The sequence below is a fragment of the Cyanistes caeruleus genome, chromosome 1, assembly GCF_971803275.1.
Source record: "Cyanistes caeruleus chromosome 1, bCyaCae1.hap1.1, whole genome shotgun sequence".
NCBI lineage: Eukaryota > Metazoa > Chordata > Aves > Passeriformes > Paridae > Cyanistes > Cyanistes caeruleus.
The window spans coordinates 139228316-139246111 of record NC_141701.1 but is presented as its reverse complement, the minus strand read 5'-3'; the positions used below and the strand labels follow the sequence as shown (position 1 = coordinate 139246111).

The window sequence follows — 17796 nt, the reverse complement described above, 5'->3', positions numbered from 1 at the left end:
GCTATAGTTAATTAATCATATGAATGTCATCGTTGTGGTGTATATATAACTTGGAAATACAGGTTGCCCTTCAAGAGTGGAGATGCAGAGTTCATTAATTGCCCGGTGAAAGGGAGCAGGAGAACATTTTTGTATACATAGTGACAAAGTAATGTGTACAAAGTAATGTATACAAAGTCACAAGTTTCAGTGACTGAGTAACTGCTGAGAAGGCAGCAGGTCTAAGCTTGCAGGAGAATTAACTTCTCTGGAGAGAATGGTGCCAGATTTGTAGCACATAGGAAACCTGTCCTAACTTGACTGAAAATTGCTTCTTCCCAAGGTGGGAGGAAGGTATTTTTTGCTGTTCAGTTTCTGTTTTCATGCATGTCATGCTGCTTACTCACCAGCTGAACCCTGACGAGGTCCTGCAGAGGAAGAAGTCCCAAGCAGCAGTGTGGAAAACATGAACCCTCAGAGAGAGAATTGTCCTGCTCTGCTCCTCACTGGTGCAGCCTCACCTTGGAAATCATGTGAAGCTTTGGGCACTGCAGGATAAGAAAGTTCTGAAGCTATTAGAGAGTGTCCAAAGGAGAGCAAGAAGGATGGTGAAGGGTCTTAAGGGAAAGCTGTGTGAGGAGCAGCTGAGGTCACTTGGTCTGTTCAGCCTAGGGAAGAGGAGACTGAGGCGAGACCTCATTGTCTGATCTCTTCTCTGGTGCCCAGTGACAGGACCCAAGGCAGTGGCCTTAAGTTGTGTCAGGAGAGGTTTAGGTTGGATATCAGGAGAAGGTTCTTCCCCCAGAGGGTGGCTGGGCACTGGAACAGGCTCCCCAGGGAAGTGGTCACAGCACCAAGCCTGACAGAGTTCCAGGGGCATTTGGACAATGCTCTCAGGCACAGGGTGTGACTCTTGGGGTGTCCTGGGCAGGGCCAGGAGTTCATCTTGATGATCTTTGAAGGTCCCTTCCAACACAACTTATTCTTTCATATTATGATAAAAGTATAAAGAGGAGATGCTGTTACTAGTATGATGAGAAAACTAATGGTACTCTTAACTGTCAAAGTCTATTTTAATATTGTTTATAAAATTAAATCTGATTTTATGATCAGATCAGAGCTTATGTAGAAGATAATATTATATGGAAGAGAAAAACAATTCCCCCCCTGATTATCATATGACTTTATTTAATCTCTGTATATATCAAAACACTGCCATAAGTCTGCTCTACTCAGGAAATTTATCTTTAAATTTACAATATATTTATGTTGTATTTAAAAATTAAAAATTAAAAAATTAAAAATACTTATCTCAAATGTTGTTTAGCATAAATTGATGCTAAATATGATGTTGAAGCCAAAAAAGTTACCTACATATTTTATCACCAATCTAATTTTTATTACAAATTACATACTTGAACAGCTTCATTCATCCAACTGAAGTTATTTCAGATGACCTTTTCCTCAGCAGCCTCTGTCTGAACAGAATATTGTTCTGCTGTTAATTGTTTTGGATATAGTGTGTGAAAAATCTTAAGGGAGTTGAATATTGTTGTTCAGGGTTCACAGTACATAATTTTGCTTGAATGTTTACTGTTGGCCTGTCAAAATATATGACGGAATATATTTCTCCTACAGATCAACTAATCATGAAAGTAGTGTTGAGGTGTTTGATTGACATGGTGAAGCTGTTAATTTAGAGACTATCAAGATCAAATGGAAACTACTGCAATTAAGAAGTGACTTTGTTCTCAGCTGAAAATTTTTAATGCTGCATTTTAGATTTTTAGTGCATTTTTATGCTGTCTCATAGACATATTAGGGAATTTCTGTGATTTGTTACATTTAAATATTTAATGTTCAACACAATTTCAGTGAAAATTTTACTGTTTAATAATAGCTGCTTTTATATTGATTGGGGAGAGTTGCTGTACTTGTAATGTTTCTATACTCTAAAGGGCTTTGGAGAACAAAGGATTCAGTCATTATGAGATTTTGCTGGTTGGTGTTTTTGTTTTTTTTTTTTTGTTTTGATTTTGTCTTTACAACTTTGGTTCAAAATATCATGATAGTAGGAACCTTCCTGCTCCTTTCTCTGTGATTGGCTTCTTTATGACAAGCTTAGAGGTTCCTTGTCACTATATGGTCCTGTTGCAAGGTTTGTCTTATGAAGTTTGATTCAATATATCATTACTGATATAATATTATATATCTTATATATAACATATATTTATATATTTATATATATATATATATCTATATATATCTTACATATATATCTTACATATATATCTTACATATATTTTACTATACATAGTAAATAAAACCTTCTTTGATACCATGGTGTGGCCCAAATGTTAAGTTTGCTGCTTTCATATCCATAGCCCTTGAAAGTTAATAATTCAGTTTTTATTGAAAACCACATTTTTCACATTTTTTCTACTTTTTTTTAATTTTTAAACTCTACATTCAAGCATATGAGACTGACAGGTGTCACACAGAGTCTATAGGGCAAAAGGCTTCTTATTTCCTTAAAATTCCAGACACAAATATTTTGGTAAAGCAAGTGTGCTTAGGTGGGAAAAACTGTAGATACCCTATGAAGTCCCTAAAGAAATTTAGCCATAGCCTAGTAATGATAATTTTCTTCCTTGGTTGAGCAATTTTCTGATGCCTTGGGTACTTCTGATCCAGTGCTGAGGTGCTGTTTCTCATTTTTTCATGAGCGTGATCTGCTCGCTCGTACAGCTATGGAGTACTTTGTTCCAGGTTTTGGCCTCACGTTTCACCTGCACACTCGGATGTCTGTAGCTTGATACTGCCTTATTTCCTTACTCAAGATTGCAGGAAACAAGCAAGTGTTAGCCTCACATTGAAACCAGTACTGAGCTGATAATGCAGCTCTTTGGTCTCGCTGAAGAGAAGTAGGGTAGAGGCCATTAGCCAAGTCTTTGGGGATGCTTGTGAGATGCTCAGTCCAATTGACCCTTTGTCATACAGAAATGCACCTGACAGGCTGTGCAAGGAAGTTCTTTAGTTTTCTGCCCTGGAAGGGAGACTGCTTTGCCTGAAGTTTCAGTGGATTTTTTTGAAGATTAGGAAATGCTGTAGGAAGAGAGCAATTTATTCTAAATTTATGTTAACAGTAGTAAAGAAAAATTCAGTAAGCATATCTGCTTTCTTGGATAAGCCATTCATCCTACCTTGGCTTTATCTCTCTTTTTTGCTCGCAAGCTGTATTTCTACTACTATTTTTTAAGGAATATGAAAGTGATCAGTGTTGCAGAAACTAAAATATAACATGCATCTGTCTCAGATTGTTTTATTCTGCAGCCTCTCGACAAAACGTGGATTTAAATTTGTGCTGGACCTAATGCTTCTGTGAGCCAAGCAGGAAAATTAGGGTGGTAATTTTTCCCATAATTTGGGAAACATCTTTTAAATAGAGTGTTTTTCTGGACACAATACACCTTTCCATTCCTCATACTTAGCACCAATCATGCTATTTTGTGTGGCCAAGAGATGTGTTTGAATAGGGATTCACAAGCAAGCCAGCTTAGCTATGGCACGTTGATAGGGGGTGTTAATTTTTTGGTTGGTGGTTGTTTTTGTGGTATTTTTGGATTTTTTTTCTTTTTTTAATTGATGAACTGTTGTGCTTAGTTATAAACAAAAGGAGTCTAGTGCAAGGAGAAGGGCTGGTGAACACATGGAAGTTCACACTTTTAACCAAGTGGGAAAAGATAGAGCTCCTGTTTTTCTTCCCTCAGCTGTTGCGGCTCTCTCAGCAGTCTGACTGCCTTCCCACGTGACATTTTTGCACTGCATTTCTAGGTCAATGGTGACACAACTAGCATGCTTGTGCCCAAATTGATCATCTCAGTCTGCTGTACTCCACATGGCTTTCACATCTATCTTTCCCATAGGCTGTGTTTGCATTTCCTCAAGTCTTAAGAAACAGGGACAGCTCAGCAGACACATTTTAACTTCTCATATGTCTTTTCACTCATGTAAGTGAGCTTTGCAAATAGATCAGTGATATGGGAAAAGTTGGTATAAAATCAGTGTCAGAAACAGAGGTGACATGTTGCTAAGATCATGAAAATTTGGCTAGATTAATTCTTTCAGAGAAGAACTGCCGATGCTGGACGTTAGTGTGTGAAACTTCTGCTGTATGTTCTCTTACTCTTTATCCTTCATATGGGAGAAAAAAAGGCCCAGCACATTCGGGTTCAGAATCATCTTTTTGCAGAGAATTGCCTTTAAGGGCATGACTTTTTTCTTTGATTGATAAAATTATAACCAAAAGTGGTTATAGTCACTTGGTTAGATTTGAGAGAGGATCAGAAACAAGTGACCAGCATCTACTGTAAGGGATAGGGCTGGTGAACAGCCTGTCCCACCTGTCCCTCCTGTTGGCAGAAGTCTCTTGTGCATGAGCACTGCTCCTCAGGGCATGGCCACTTTGATACCTTGTGTCCATGCTGCTGCCCCATGTGTGGCACTGCTCTGCAAGGCCTCTGGTCCCAGCCTGTTGCCACCCTGAATTTGGCAGGAGGTGAAGTGTGAGGCTGGTCACCTGTGCTCGTGTGGCTTTTGGGTGCACGGAAAGGTGTCACTGAGCAGCTCCATGCTGGCAGCTGTGGCAGGACTGCAGCTGTAATTCAGGGTGCTTAAAACCTGGGATTTTCCCAGCCAGGCTAAAACTGGGTGTTGAAGACAGCAAAGATCCAGAGGTGGGTAAGAGGACAGAGGTGAAGGGCAGAGCTGGGAAACTTAGGAAAACGGGCACTCAGAGCTGGATTTGATGATAAGCCTGGCAATAGCTGAGAGATGTGCTATTGTAGATCTCAGCTGTGTAGTTTTCTGTTTTTTCCTAAAACAGATAGTTTTAAATAAAATGAGGTGAACAAGTGATTTCTTAATTTATTTTCTTGCACTAGTTTCTCCCTAAGACTGCAAATCTCCATAGATGATGATGGTATTTTAAAAATTCTGTAGGTTTGCAAGTAGGAAAATATTTCTGATAAAACTGTCTTTTGGCTAATGAAATAGCAGCTTATATGTGAGTCAGTATTGATGGCAGATTCAGTAATGACATGTGATTCAATTACTTTACTAGAGAGAGAAGCACTTAGGCACAAATTTGTTTCTGAACCTAGGCGTCAGCTGGAGGTGATTGAAAATACACTATTTCTGCACATTTCTTCACATAATTACTGTGTAAAATATTGTGGCACTGTAGTAAAAAGCAGAGTTTTGAATGCTAATAGCTGTAGGGGGAAAATAATTCCCAGAGAAATGCTATTCTATAATCCCATGCTAATCTCCCCAACAGAAAGCAGAAGAAGAGGAGCTTGTCCTCACACCTGATGGCACCAGGGAATTCTTGACTTTTGAAGTTCCACTGAATGACTCTGGGTCAGCTGGGCTTGGCGTGAGTGTCAAAGGTAACCGGTCAAAAGAAAACCATGCCGATTTAGGAATCTTCGTCAAGTCCATTATTAATGGTGGAGCAGCATCCAAGGTAAGAGAGAATACCTATGTACTTTGGTCTTCCTCAGTTTTCCATAATAAGTTATTTTGAAAAATAACCATAAATCTAAGAAGAATGAGATCTCTAGTGTTCTCCAATTACACTATCAGAGGTAACATTTAGATTTTTACTCACTTGTTTGTGCATCCCAGGATTTAAACAGCCAGAACCGATTCGGGAAAGAACGAGCTGTCTCCAGTACAGTTCCATTAGTATGCTGTTTGAGCAAACAGGTTATGATAATAGCTTTCAGTGCAAATCTGTAATTGGAATAGACATTTCCTATAGTGGCTGCAATGGAAGCTATTATTGCAGTGTTCATTTGGCCATAAACCCTTAGGACTAAGTATAGTTGGTTGAATATTTTTCTTTTGATGTGTTTTTTTTTTTTTAGTTCTCTGCAGTAGACAAAGCTTCCTTTGTGTGTGTTTTATGTAACTATCTATAATTTTTACTTTTCCAGGATGGCAGGCTTCGAGTGAATGATCAACTAATAGCAGTTAATGGAGAATCATTATTGGGCAAAACAAATCAAGATGCTATGGAAACCTTAAGGAGATCCATGTCTACGGAAGGAAACAAACGAGGAATGATTCAGCTTATTGTGGCGAGGCGAATAAGTAAATGCAATGAGGTAATAAGCTTTTGATATTGGGATTGGCAATTTTCACTTCTGAGGCATTTGTGTTTACAGGAGATGTCATGTTTCCTCTGAGACTTGAAAAATAATATCTGAGAAGCTAAAGAAAGAGAGAATTACAAAATGATCTGAATTTCAGTGTTGGACATGCTAACATTATTACTGATCAATAAAGTTTTTCTTTTGGTTATTTTTGTCAATGAAAAACAGGAAACACTGAATAAAACTATATTGATTTTGCAATCGGATCTCACTGTTTATGTGATTTTTGTTCAGCAGAGTTTTTTATAGAGGTCTATTAGATCTTTCATTTATAGACTTTGTGTTAACTGACTTGTTTCTTTCTCACTTCATTTTTTTAAATAAGAGTAGAGCTCTTATATTTCATTACTATATATTATCTAAAAAAAAATTTTGTGTATAGATTCTGCAAAACTTTATACAAAAAATTCAGTCATTTTGGAATTTAACTGTGTAGTGTCTTGGCCTTAATTGTGGGGAAGGTTGAACTACGGAATTCAGGGTGAAGTGGTGATTCTTCTGATTATTTGCTACTTTTGTCTTCTGCAATGTTAATGTGTTGATGTTTTGAAATACATTAATGATTTCCAATAACTTATTTTCTATTTAATGTAAGTAATGCTATATAGTAGGAATATCTGGACATATACTGAGAAGGACTGTAGATGCTGTGGAGGGCTGAATTAGACTTCAGAATAAATGGGAGAAAGGACTGAGTTAAATAGGATAAAGCTGAATGGCATGTCAGAAAAGCATGTCTTCTTTAGAAATCTAAAAGTCAATTCTTTCACTCTTGCTAATATAGTTAGGTCTTATCAGGAATGTTATTTCTTGATCATCATGCTTCAAAAACGATGTGCACAAATTGGTTTAGTATCGGTGCTCCTGCCTAGGGGAAAAAAGAATGGTTTGCTTTTTAATGCATAAATCTAATCTTCAGGAAAAATCAGTCCATAGTGCATTATAAAATCATGTCTGAAAAAGACAACTACGCTTTTTTAAAGTGTTAAGCTCGTCTTCATTAACTGCTTATACAAAGCTTTTGTACACACACATTTATATATGCACACTGCTAGAAAGCCAGCTTGAGTGTTTTTTGCTTAGTGTTGAAGGAATTCTGACCTTTTTGTATGTGATGAAGACCTTATCTAGCCCTGATTCAGACCATCCTTTGGAGACTGTTCCTTATTTTTACCCAATTTCCAATGCTACTTCATGTTACTATATAAAAAGGGTGAAATACTTTAGACTGTTTCTGTGTTTATTTTTTTTTCTAAAAAGATTTAGAAGATGATCCCTTTTTTTCTAGTGAAAATCTTCTCAATTGAATTATTCCAGACAGTGTTTGCAAACATGAAGGAGGTAATCTAGCAGCGATGAAACAAAGACATTTCTTCTTGAATCCAACACATTTTTTACTCATTCAAGAACAGCTTGGTCCCCTATATCTGCTTGACATTTAGTATGATTTATTTTGCAGAAATCATGTGCCCAAAGCAGCCCAGCTGGCTGCAGTATATGTGCTTCAAGATAAAAGAACTGATTGTGGAAACAGATTTAGATACACTGAAGTGTACCTGCACAAGGGCAGGATAGACCCTGTCTTTCTGGGCCTCCTTCACCCTTTTTTGTGCATTTTCCCAACTCCTTAAGAAGCTGGCAAGATGAACCATAATGATTAGGAAAGCACTGATATGTCACTATTGCTGTAGTGATCATCTTTACAAAGTAACTTCTGTATGTAATTTTTCCTAGGAATTGCTTTTATCACACTCATCCAAAGGAAATTTGATGCCAATACCATTTTTATATTTTAATATGATGAAAGGATGACTTGCATGGACATAAAGCTGTTTACCTGCTGAACTGGCAGTATGCAAGAAGTCACTTTTCTGGAAGTCTTGCTATGCCCAGACTTCAATGAAATGAAAAGCAAAGAGTGTTTTTTCTTGGTATTTTGCAATTAAACCCTATATCCTTCTTCAAGATTGTTATCCATTTAAATTTCAGGTAGTATTGAGCTGATGTAGTACTGATAAGCTGTGATAATGTTATTTCTGAATGTTGCAGGAATACCATATATGAGTCTGGCATTCAGTCAGTCTCTCAGTAGTGCTCTGTGGCCCGAGAGCTGGCTGGAGACAGCATCGCCTCAGTGGTTGGCCATGTCATGCAACCGTGGCTGTATTATGCTTAATTCAGCAACATAGATCACTTAGATGTACTGGAATACAAATTGTCCCCTTGGAACATTCCAGTAACAGCCACCAGGAAAGATTTTTAGTATTAGAACTAAAAAGAAATTACATTTGACTGACGGCAAATTCAGCGGCTTGCAAATTAGAAGCAAAAGACTAAAAAGGGGAGACCCATATCTTAATAACTCCCACTTTTTATCACCATAGAAGCACAGAATCATTTAGATTGAAGATTACTGACTCCAACCATTAACCCAGCACTGCTAAGTTCACCCCTAAACCATGTTGCCAAGTGCCACATCTGCACGTTTTAAAGACCTGCAGGGATGGTGACTCAGACACTTCCCTGAGCATCCTGTTCCAAAGCTTGACTATACTTTCCACTAAATGTTTTACCTAATACCCAGTCTAAATCTTCCCTGGCACAACTGGAGACTGTTTCCTCTTGTCCTATCACTTGTTACTTGGGAGAAGAGATCAACCCCCACCTGTCTAAAATCCTCCTTTTAGGCAGCCGTAGAGAGCAAAAAGGTCTCTCCTCAGCCTTCTCTTTACTCAAGGCTAAACACTCCCAGCTCCTCAGAAATGGGAATTTACTGGTTTAATTAAATATAAAAAGAAATGTTCAACTTTTCAGAAAGTATATTCTGGTGTTTTCTATGCGCTCCTCCCTCTTTTTGTTCTTCAGAGGAATCACCATAAAAAACCAGTAGATATCTTGTTCAGCTGATTTCTTTCCTTTGTTGATTCAGCGTTGTATGTGCCCACTTTGTAGACAAAAAAATACCTTTGTTTCTTGTTCGTCTGAACTACAGTTAAGTGGAACTGTCTGGTTATATTCCCTTTTGTGTGTCACCAAGAATAGTGTTTGCTCTGCTCTGTTCCAGTGTATGTCAGTCCTTGCCTGATTCCCTGCCATGCCACGGAGCACCCACAAGTGGCTCAAAAGGGAAATCTGTACGGGGGTGATAATGCCAATGCAAAAATAATTGTGCTAAACATCTGGATGATAAAAAAAAATTCCAAGTCCTTTTTTCCCCCCCTGCCTTCAAGTCCAGTAATTGCTTTGCATTTGCAAAGTCAAACTGACTTCCTTTGAGATAGACTACACAGTCTGCTTCTTTCTTCAATAAAACTGAGTTTGAATTGGATTTTTAAGGCAGTTAGTGATATGAAACTGTTCTTTTGGTTTTAATGTCTATTGTCATAATCAGCCCTAAGAATTGTTCAGGAGGGAGAATTAATTCTGCAGCACAGTTCTGCAGATTGTTGTTTCTTCATGCTTCAATTTAGACTGAGATTTTTGTGTACTTTATGTATTTTGTTTGCTGTCTACAAGTGATTGACATCTCAACCTCTGTTGTCCTGGGTTGAGACAGGCAGGAACAGTTGCTTCTGATCTGCTGCAGAGGCACTGTCTTTGTCAGAGAGCTTTCTTTGGCATCTTGAACATGAAACTGCTTCAAAACTTTGTGAAGTGACCTTGGATACTCCTTTCCCATGCCATCATTATACTCAAACAGCTTCACAAGTTCTCATGTTGTAAACTAAGCCTTCAGAACAATTATAATAACAATATAAATGTACATAAACACCATAAGAGTATTATCTTGACTTCAGAGAAGCAGGGAGGAGATCATTTATATCATCAAGCTTTCCAAAAATGTAGAGTCAAAAGAGACCACAAACTTCCTAGAAGGTAAAAAGAGATTTTGTGCTGCTGTGGTTTTGCTGAATATTTGCCTGTAGAAAGAATTTTCATTGACTCACCAGGAGATAGTGTGTAATCCATCCAGGTTTTCAAGTGAATTGTCTTGTAGTAAATATTGATATAAGCATGGAGTGTTAGTTATGAATGAACTCCACACCAAAGCTGTGCATCTGAGTTTGTCTCCTGTTTGCATTGGGTCTATACAGAGTACAGCAATGTAGAATTCTGCAAGCTCAACTATTACAAACCTTGCAAAACTGTGTTTAATATCTCAGCCACTCCAGAAAAAAATCACACACTGAATATTTGATGGACGTTGTTAGATTAGTGTAACAAAAACATTTAATTTGGGATTTGGCTACATCTGAGGTTCCCTTGCCCCCAGTTTCAAGAAAGTTAAACATTCAGTTCTGTTCTATGTTTTCAGTTTCCATCCTTGCTGTTAACTCAACTTTCCTGCATAAGCATGGAGAGACTAAGACACATTTCCAAAGCTGTGAAAACAGTGGGAAACATGGAGAGAATAACAGTAATTTGGACTTGATATTCATATATGGCCAGTTTTTAACACCTCATTTTTCAGAAGAAGTGGCCATCAGCTTTTTAGATCTTGAACTCAGGGTTGAAATTTTCTAAATTGCTCAGATTTAAGGAAAAACAGTGGAGCTCCTTGTGCTGTGTTCTGTTAATTAGTGATGCTGTTATGATTAGCCTGTATGGGCAAACAGCTGGCGGCTGCATCTCCAGAACGTGCTCAGCACTCAGGCATGACTGCCAAGCACATCCCTGCAGCTGGCAGCTCCATGTGCTGATTCAAGAAAATAAAGGTAATTGTTACTTTTGGAATCCTGCGCTTTTCAGTCCTGCAACCTGGACAGCTTAGAGACACAGATTGCTCGTACTCACTCTGTTCATGTCACAGGCAGGCAGCACTTGTCTGCCATTAAGTGAGAAAGCATCACCATTTTCCTCAAAGTGAGAAATTTCAGGGGTTTTTCTTGTCTAGACCTCCCTTTTTTTTTGACAGAATGAATGTTTTGCCAAATCTGCCTGAAATGAAGGTTTGCAAATGATCTGTGGATCCCCAAATTTCCTCCTGCATGTCTGTTCATTTTTTTTTCCATTTGAAAATGAGCAAACTATGACAGACCTTATAAGGACCTCATCATTCATGAAATGAATTGACTGATAGGTCAGTGAGAGACTTTGCAAATGTGTGGTTTCATTGTAAAAGAAACAAGCAAGCATCTTTTCTTTTCCAGTATGTATGCAAGTATAAAATATTCAGCATCATTTTCTCCTGCATGCATTACCTAACTACCTACATTGAAATTTATGTGACAGGTTTGTTTATTTCCTTCTCACTAGATTAGTCTTGTGATGACCTTTTGGAATTTAACTGTCAAAAAGTCTTTAGCATCTTCTCCAAACACAGTGATTTCCCTGTTCATTCCCATCTCCAACTCATTGATAAAGCTGTTTATCAACTTAAGCTGTTCCCAGCTCTGATTCCTAGGGGAATCTACAACTCTTATCCATCCTTAAGATCAATCTTTGTGTCCAGTTCTTTAGCCAGTTTTCAGCTTTTCTCAATTTTTCAAAATGAAAATTTAGTCCAGACTTAAGAAAATTTAGATTCTTTAACACCTTTGATATTGATGCCTTGATACGGACTAGTGTGTGTTGGAAAAGGAAACTGTAGTATTTTGGACAATTACAGTACACAGATAAGAAGATAAAAAGAAAGCCTGGAGAATAATTCTGTGTGACAGGAAGAGCTTCAGCATTCTGGATGCAGTGTCATATATGGCAGATTTGTATACTGATTTCTTTAACACCCATAATGCTTGCATGCCTATATTTGGATAATTTATTTTCTGAAGGAAAAAGGGAGTCTGATTCTTGTTTCATTTAAAAAAAAAAAAAAAGAAAAAAAAAAAAAGAAAGAAAAAGATTGTTTATGCTTTGCATATTTTGGCACTCTTCTTGCGCATAAACTTTTTTCATATTTATGTACATAACTTCAGATAGGATGGATGGTGGTGTTTAAGTTAAAGGGACCATATTATTTGTCCTTTTATCATCTAGATAAGCAGCAGCTGGGCTAGCTAGTACAGACAGTGCTTTAGCAAACAGCTGGTTTTTATCTGAATGACAAAGGGTCAGGGTAGGGACCTCTTTTTATTTAAAAAAAAATTAATCTTGCTTCTCTTTTTAATTTAAGAGAATGGAGAGAAAAGAAGCTACAGGCAATCTGTAGTATGGGAGGTTTTATTGCATTTTTACGAATATGATCATTTAGTGTAGATCAGTGCTAGGATCCAGAGAGGGAACTCTCTTTTCAGTCTAGAGAGAAGAAAGATCAAGGGATCTTACCAGTCAGTGTTTATAAATACCTGATGAGAGTAATAAAAAAGTATATAAAAAATACTGATCCAGACTCTTTTCAGGGCTGCCAAGTGCCAGGACAAGAAGCAACAGGCACAGACCAAAATACAAGAAATTTCTTCACACATATGAAAAAAAACAGTCCTTCCTAGAGGCACTACTGGCACAACTTGTCCTGAGAGTTTGGGGAGTCTCTGATCTTGGAGATTTCAAAACCCAGCTGGGCAGGGCACTGTGCAATCTGCTCTTACAGACCTTGCTGTGAGCAAGAGGTTGAATTAGATAATCTCCAGTGGTTTCATCCACCCTCACTTGGTCTGTGACTCTGAACTGGCACACCAAGGGGTGCTGCAGTAGCTGTTGATAGGGGGCCAGTTGCCATGCAGATTTCTTTCCTTGCCAGGCCTTTAATGAAGTTAGGAATTTGTATAACTTGTTTATATGACCCACTCTTTATCAGTTAATCAAATGAAATTAAAGCAAAAATATATATCAAATTATATCAAAATTATATCAAAAGATAGCACTAAGAGTGGCTAAGAGAAGGAATTAGAATGTGTAATTCTAGCCCTATATTAGAAATGCATCATGAAGAACATAATCAATTTGAACTGCAATCTTGCTTTGGACCTTTAATTTTTCTCTTGCCTGCAACACAGTTTCCAAGTTCTATGGTTTGTTTCTTGCACAAACTTTGTGTTAACAATGTAAGGAAAAGGCATTTTGGGGGTTTTTTTGTGACAGCCAGTTGTCTAATTTTTGGTGTTTTGTAAAAAGCAATGTATTTTCTGTAAAATATTTGTGTAGCTGGCTGTCAATGCCTTTGTTTAAACCCATCTTTTGAGATGCTAATTAGAAACAGAAAAAGTTTTACTCATGAAAGTCATGATTCACTTTACAAAACATGGCCATATAAATGCAACACTCCTGCTATTTCTTTTATTTACTCTGTACTTTACTGTATTATCACGAGTGCATTTCTTTATATTTCTCTGCTTCTGAACCATCTTCTTGTCAGTGTCTTTCTGAAAATCTCTTGAGGGAGAGAAGCGAGCCTGAAAGTTGATGGCTTGTCACACAAAAAAGGACTCACTAAAAGCTGGACACTTGTTACATAAAGTCATCAATATAGCACTGGGAGAATAAATCCCAAAGCACTTTGATATTTTCACACCTTATTTAAAGTCAGTGAAATAAAGGGTAGTTCATAATTTAGTACCTTTATCATGCAAGTTTATGCTCTCAAGCAGTCTAATGTTGCTATGCTCATTTTTTCATACAGTGTTTCAGAAGTTAACATTTCTTTTCAAATGCGCCTTAGATTCCTTTATAACAGAGTCTGCAAATATTGTTTAATTTACTTTTCAGTAAAGCTGTCAGTTGTAATCTGCAATTTAAAAAAACTAATAAAACAAATCCTCATTTCACAATTTGAACCTTATTGAGTCTAATTCACTTGCACTGCAAGTTTATTATTCTCCTGCAGCTTGACGTGCCTCCAATTGTAATTGTGTTGACCCTCCGATGCAGTAAATCTCCTCGGTGCTTATCAAACTAGGAGAGATAAGTCTACAATTTGGAACTTCATTAAATATCTCATTTATATTAAACAGATGATGGCTTTGAACAGAAATAATAATTTTTACAGAGTCTGCGACCTCCCAGTCGCGGTCTCCCCGACCGTAATGCGGTGTTTCGACACCCTCCACCCCCGGGCGCCAGCGCCCGCGTGTCACAAGTCGCCCGTCCATCGGGCTCACTTCAAAGCCTCTGCTGGAGAATGGGGCCAAGTGCTTTGTAGCCCTTGAAGCAGATTTTTTAAACTCTTTCATAGCATACATTTCTTAGTTGTCTGGGGAGTGCGGGTGGAGTGATTAATAATAGGCAGCTGTTTCAAAAAGAAAAAACGACCAGCAAACATGTTGCTTGTTGTTGTAATTCCTGAAACTATGAACTACTTTCGTGCTTGCTTGGAGGTCAGTCAGTACTTGGAATAAGCATTTCCAGTGGCTTCAAATAGTTTGCAGCAAGCTCAGTATCTTTCAGTATCTTGTCCCCACTGTATTTCGATATATATGAAATAAATGCTGTGGGATTTGTGTAAGGAGACTGTTTTTAAGATTTAACTATATGCTTCAAAATGAAGTGGCATGAAGAAGTGAGAAGAGTTATTGCTTTGATATTGGAGTTCATAGTACTTTTCTACAAAACACATCTATTTTTTAATAGATGTTTACTTTTTAATAGAGCTGAATTCAGCTCACAATGTTTGGGTGAATTGGTTTAATGGTCTTGGTGAAGCACCTTGGTAGCATTACTGAGAGGACAGCAGGGTGCTGGAGCCCAGGTGAACCAAGAGCTTTAGGGGCAGCAGGAAGGCTGGATGGTGTGAGGATTGGGCCATAGTGTGGGGACTCTTATCTCTGCAGGGAGCAGCTGGGCCCTTCTACACGGGGCATCCACAGACCCCTCTTAGTGCACAGATACTCATTCTTCTCATTCCCAGGGGGCTGTGCTGACAGCAGAGCTGTGGCTGATGGGGCTGCTAAATCCAGGTAGATGATACCAAGTTATTTTCTTTGCTTCTCATGGGTAATGTGTTCTCCTGAGCTCTGCTTCTCTGGGGCTCACCAAGGAGAACTTGACTTTTTTCCTGTCCTCTTGAAAAATCTGAGAGGCAACTGTAGGAAAACAGGGGATGACCAGCTTCTGCAAGCAAAGGCTGGGCTGGGAAGACATTCAGGGAAGCCTTCTGCAGGAGAGCAGCTGGGGTGGGCAGGAGGCTGTATATGCAGCCTTTCTGCTCTCCTGTGCACGTGGCCAAGCAGCCTGTGTCCATCACTTCCACCACACGCTTCATCTGTCTTGTGATGCCCTGGAGGGTCTGGCTGCAGTTGTGGTGGGCAGGGACCTGGCAGCTCCAGGGCTTTGAGGGCTGGGGTGGAGGGCACCCCAGGTCTTGACAGTTCAGTTTTTTGTGTTTTTGCCTGGATGCTGCAGCAAGAGATCAGAGGATCTTCCAGGCTGAATGAAGCATGTAAGACCTATTTACTCTGCAGTCAGGAAAGACGGAGAAAAAAACTCAAAAATAAAATTATGGTGAAGTCTGACCACTTCTGTGTTTTTTTTCTTTTGTTCCTAACTACAAAACTTTGGAGTGCGATGATTTCATTTGAAAGCAAGTTGCACCGCTGTGGCAGCAGCAGCCCAATTCCAAATAAGAGCTCCCGTTCCATGCTCCTGACAAGGGCCTGGTTGTGTTCAGCTGTCAGTGTGTGGAAGATGGCCCAGCTGTCTGCTGATGGTATTGAAAACAGCCCAACTGTCTGTTTAAGAAATTATCCAACAAAGAGACACCAAAATGGAATGGGTTTTTTTCCACCAATTTTCTGTTGAAGGCTTTGAAATATGACAGGGCACTGTGGGGGGTGCAGTGTAAAGGGGTTAGAAAGTTGGTCATTAGGCAGAGCTGTCATTGCAAATTATCTCTGTCCAGGATGAGAAGTTCTAGCTCATTTGGTGCTCAGACAGGTCTAGGCCTTAGGCGATTTGTTACAGTTCCCCCATGTGGTTAAGGGGACCCTGGGCACTAATTTTCCCCTCTCTTTGCAGTTGGAATCACCTGGGAGCCCCTCGGGGCCAGAGCTGCCCATAGAGACTCTGCTGGATGACCGGGAGCGGAGGATTTCCCACTCCCTCTACGGCGGGATCGAGGGTCTCAGCGAGTCGCCCACAAAGAACGTGGCGTTGGGCAGGATAGTGGGTGAGGCAAAGCAGCTCTGCTAAGCAGGGCATGTTTTTCTTTCTCTCTGTGATTCATTGAAGGGTGATTAATGTGTTATGAGGGAATTGGGAACATGGAGGTTGCTCTGACCATTAAAACATGCCTTAAAATTCTTCTACACAAGCCTTCTGGATAGTGAGGAAGAAGGTAAAGCTGGATTCTAAAGTGAATTTTGTATCCTGTGACGGGTCATAGAATGAGTAATAGTAGTATTTAACATGGGCTTTCAGTGTCTGATTTGGGACTATAAATTATTGGTTGGTCTAATCGCTGTGTTGCATCAAAGTCAGTGACTCATGAAAATTCACAATTTTTTTTCATCATTCCTTCTTCTCTGTTTCAGTCCTATTAAAATACAAAAATAAATAAGGCAAACTTGCATCGATTTATGCTTATTAGGAGACTAATTAATTTATTTGAATTTTTGCTTTATAGGACACCAATTTTAAAACCTCATAACTAATTTTAAACATCCCTTGTGTAGATTCTGGGCCCTACCATCTGCATGGTCCCAGTGGATAATGAGGTTATTAGTGCTTGCTTTTCAGCAATTCAACTTCTGATGTACAGAACTAGGTAATAAAGACTTGCCTTGACACAGGAGTGGTTGGATTTACTGACTAGGATGGGATTAGTTTGAAAGGATTTTCAAGTTTAAACACAAAAAGCAGCTTGATGAAAATAACACCTGACAGAAGACGTGACAATTGTTCGCCTGAGTTGCAAGTTTTGAAAAGAAGACATGGCTATTAAATCTAGGACTTTTTTTTTTAATGTATTAGATACACAGAATATATTAGAGTATGCTGCTATAAACTTGATATGAAGCAAAGCTTTACTTCATTTTCAATTGCTTTAGATTAGTTTTCAGCCTCGGAAAATTAGTCTACCATTTAGGCTTTTCCAGTCAACAGTTCGTGTATATTTTTCACACTATATTTTTTTATTTGGATTAGGTTTTTTGGGGGTTTTTTTCCCATAATTTCTTTTTAAAATAATTTTTGTGTTTTGGGGTTTGCATTTTCTTTGTGGTAGGACTGTTGTTAAACTGTCTGAAAATCCACAAGTTCGCTATTTAGGGTATTTCTTTCCATTAGTCTTTTGTCCTTTTTTGTGCAATTGGGCAATAGTAATTAGAAACATATCATATTCTATTCTATTTCATTTTGTGTAGCTTGGAAGAAAAAATGTGCACATGAAAATCAAGGCAGTGTGAAACCTTGTCACCCAAAGTCATATGCTCTTAGAGAGAAAAATTTAGGAAAAAATGTATTTGTTTGTCAACAAATTTATAGAGTGATAAAATAATTTGAAGTCTTTAGCACTATTCTCCCATAGGAAGTACTAGTTCTTGTGGTGTCAAGGCTTTAGATAAAACATTTGCAAAGCACTGCCTTCTGCTTTTTCCATCAGTGCTGCAGAGGATTGACACACAGAGCTCGTGTAAGTGTTAACAAATTATCACTTGAACACGTTGTCCGTTGGTGGGGGAAGGAGAACCCTGAGAGAATCTGGGTGCACGTGTGTCAGCAATGCAGT

At 38.6% G+C, this 17796-nt stretch overlaps 1 protein-coding gene across 29 annotated transcripts in view; it reads left to right on the top strand.

Moving 5' to 3' along the window:
* The window catches only part of PARD3 (par-3 family cell polarity regulator), a 487559-nt gene that overhangs the window by 307332 nt on the left and 162431 nt on the right, over positions 1-17796 (top strand). For all 29 annotated transcript variants that reach the window (XM_086863442.1, XM_086863388.1, XM_086863514.1 and 26 more), the window contains 3 exons: positions 5318-5506; positions 5979-6149; positions 16086-16236. In XM_086863442.1, coding sequence (XP_086719568.1) covers positions 5318-5506; positions 5979-6149; positions 16086-16236 — 511 coding nt within the window. The remainder of the gene's footprint in view (positions 1-5317; positions 5507-5978; positions 6150-16085; positions 16237-17796) is intronic.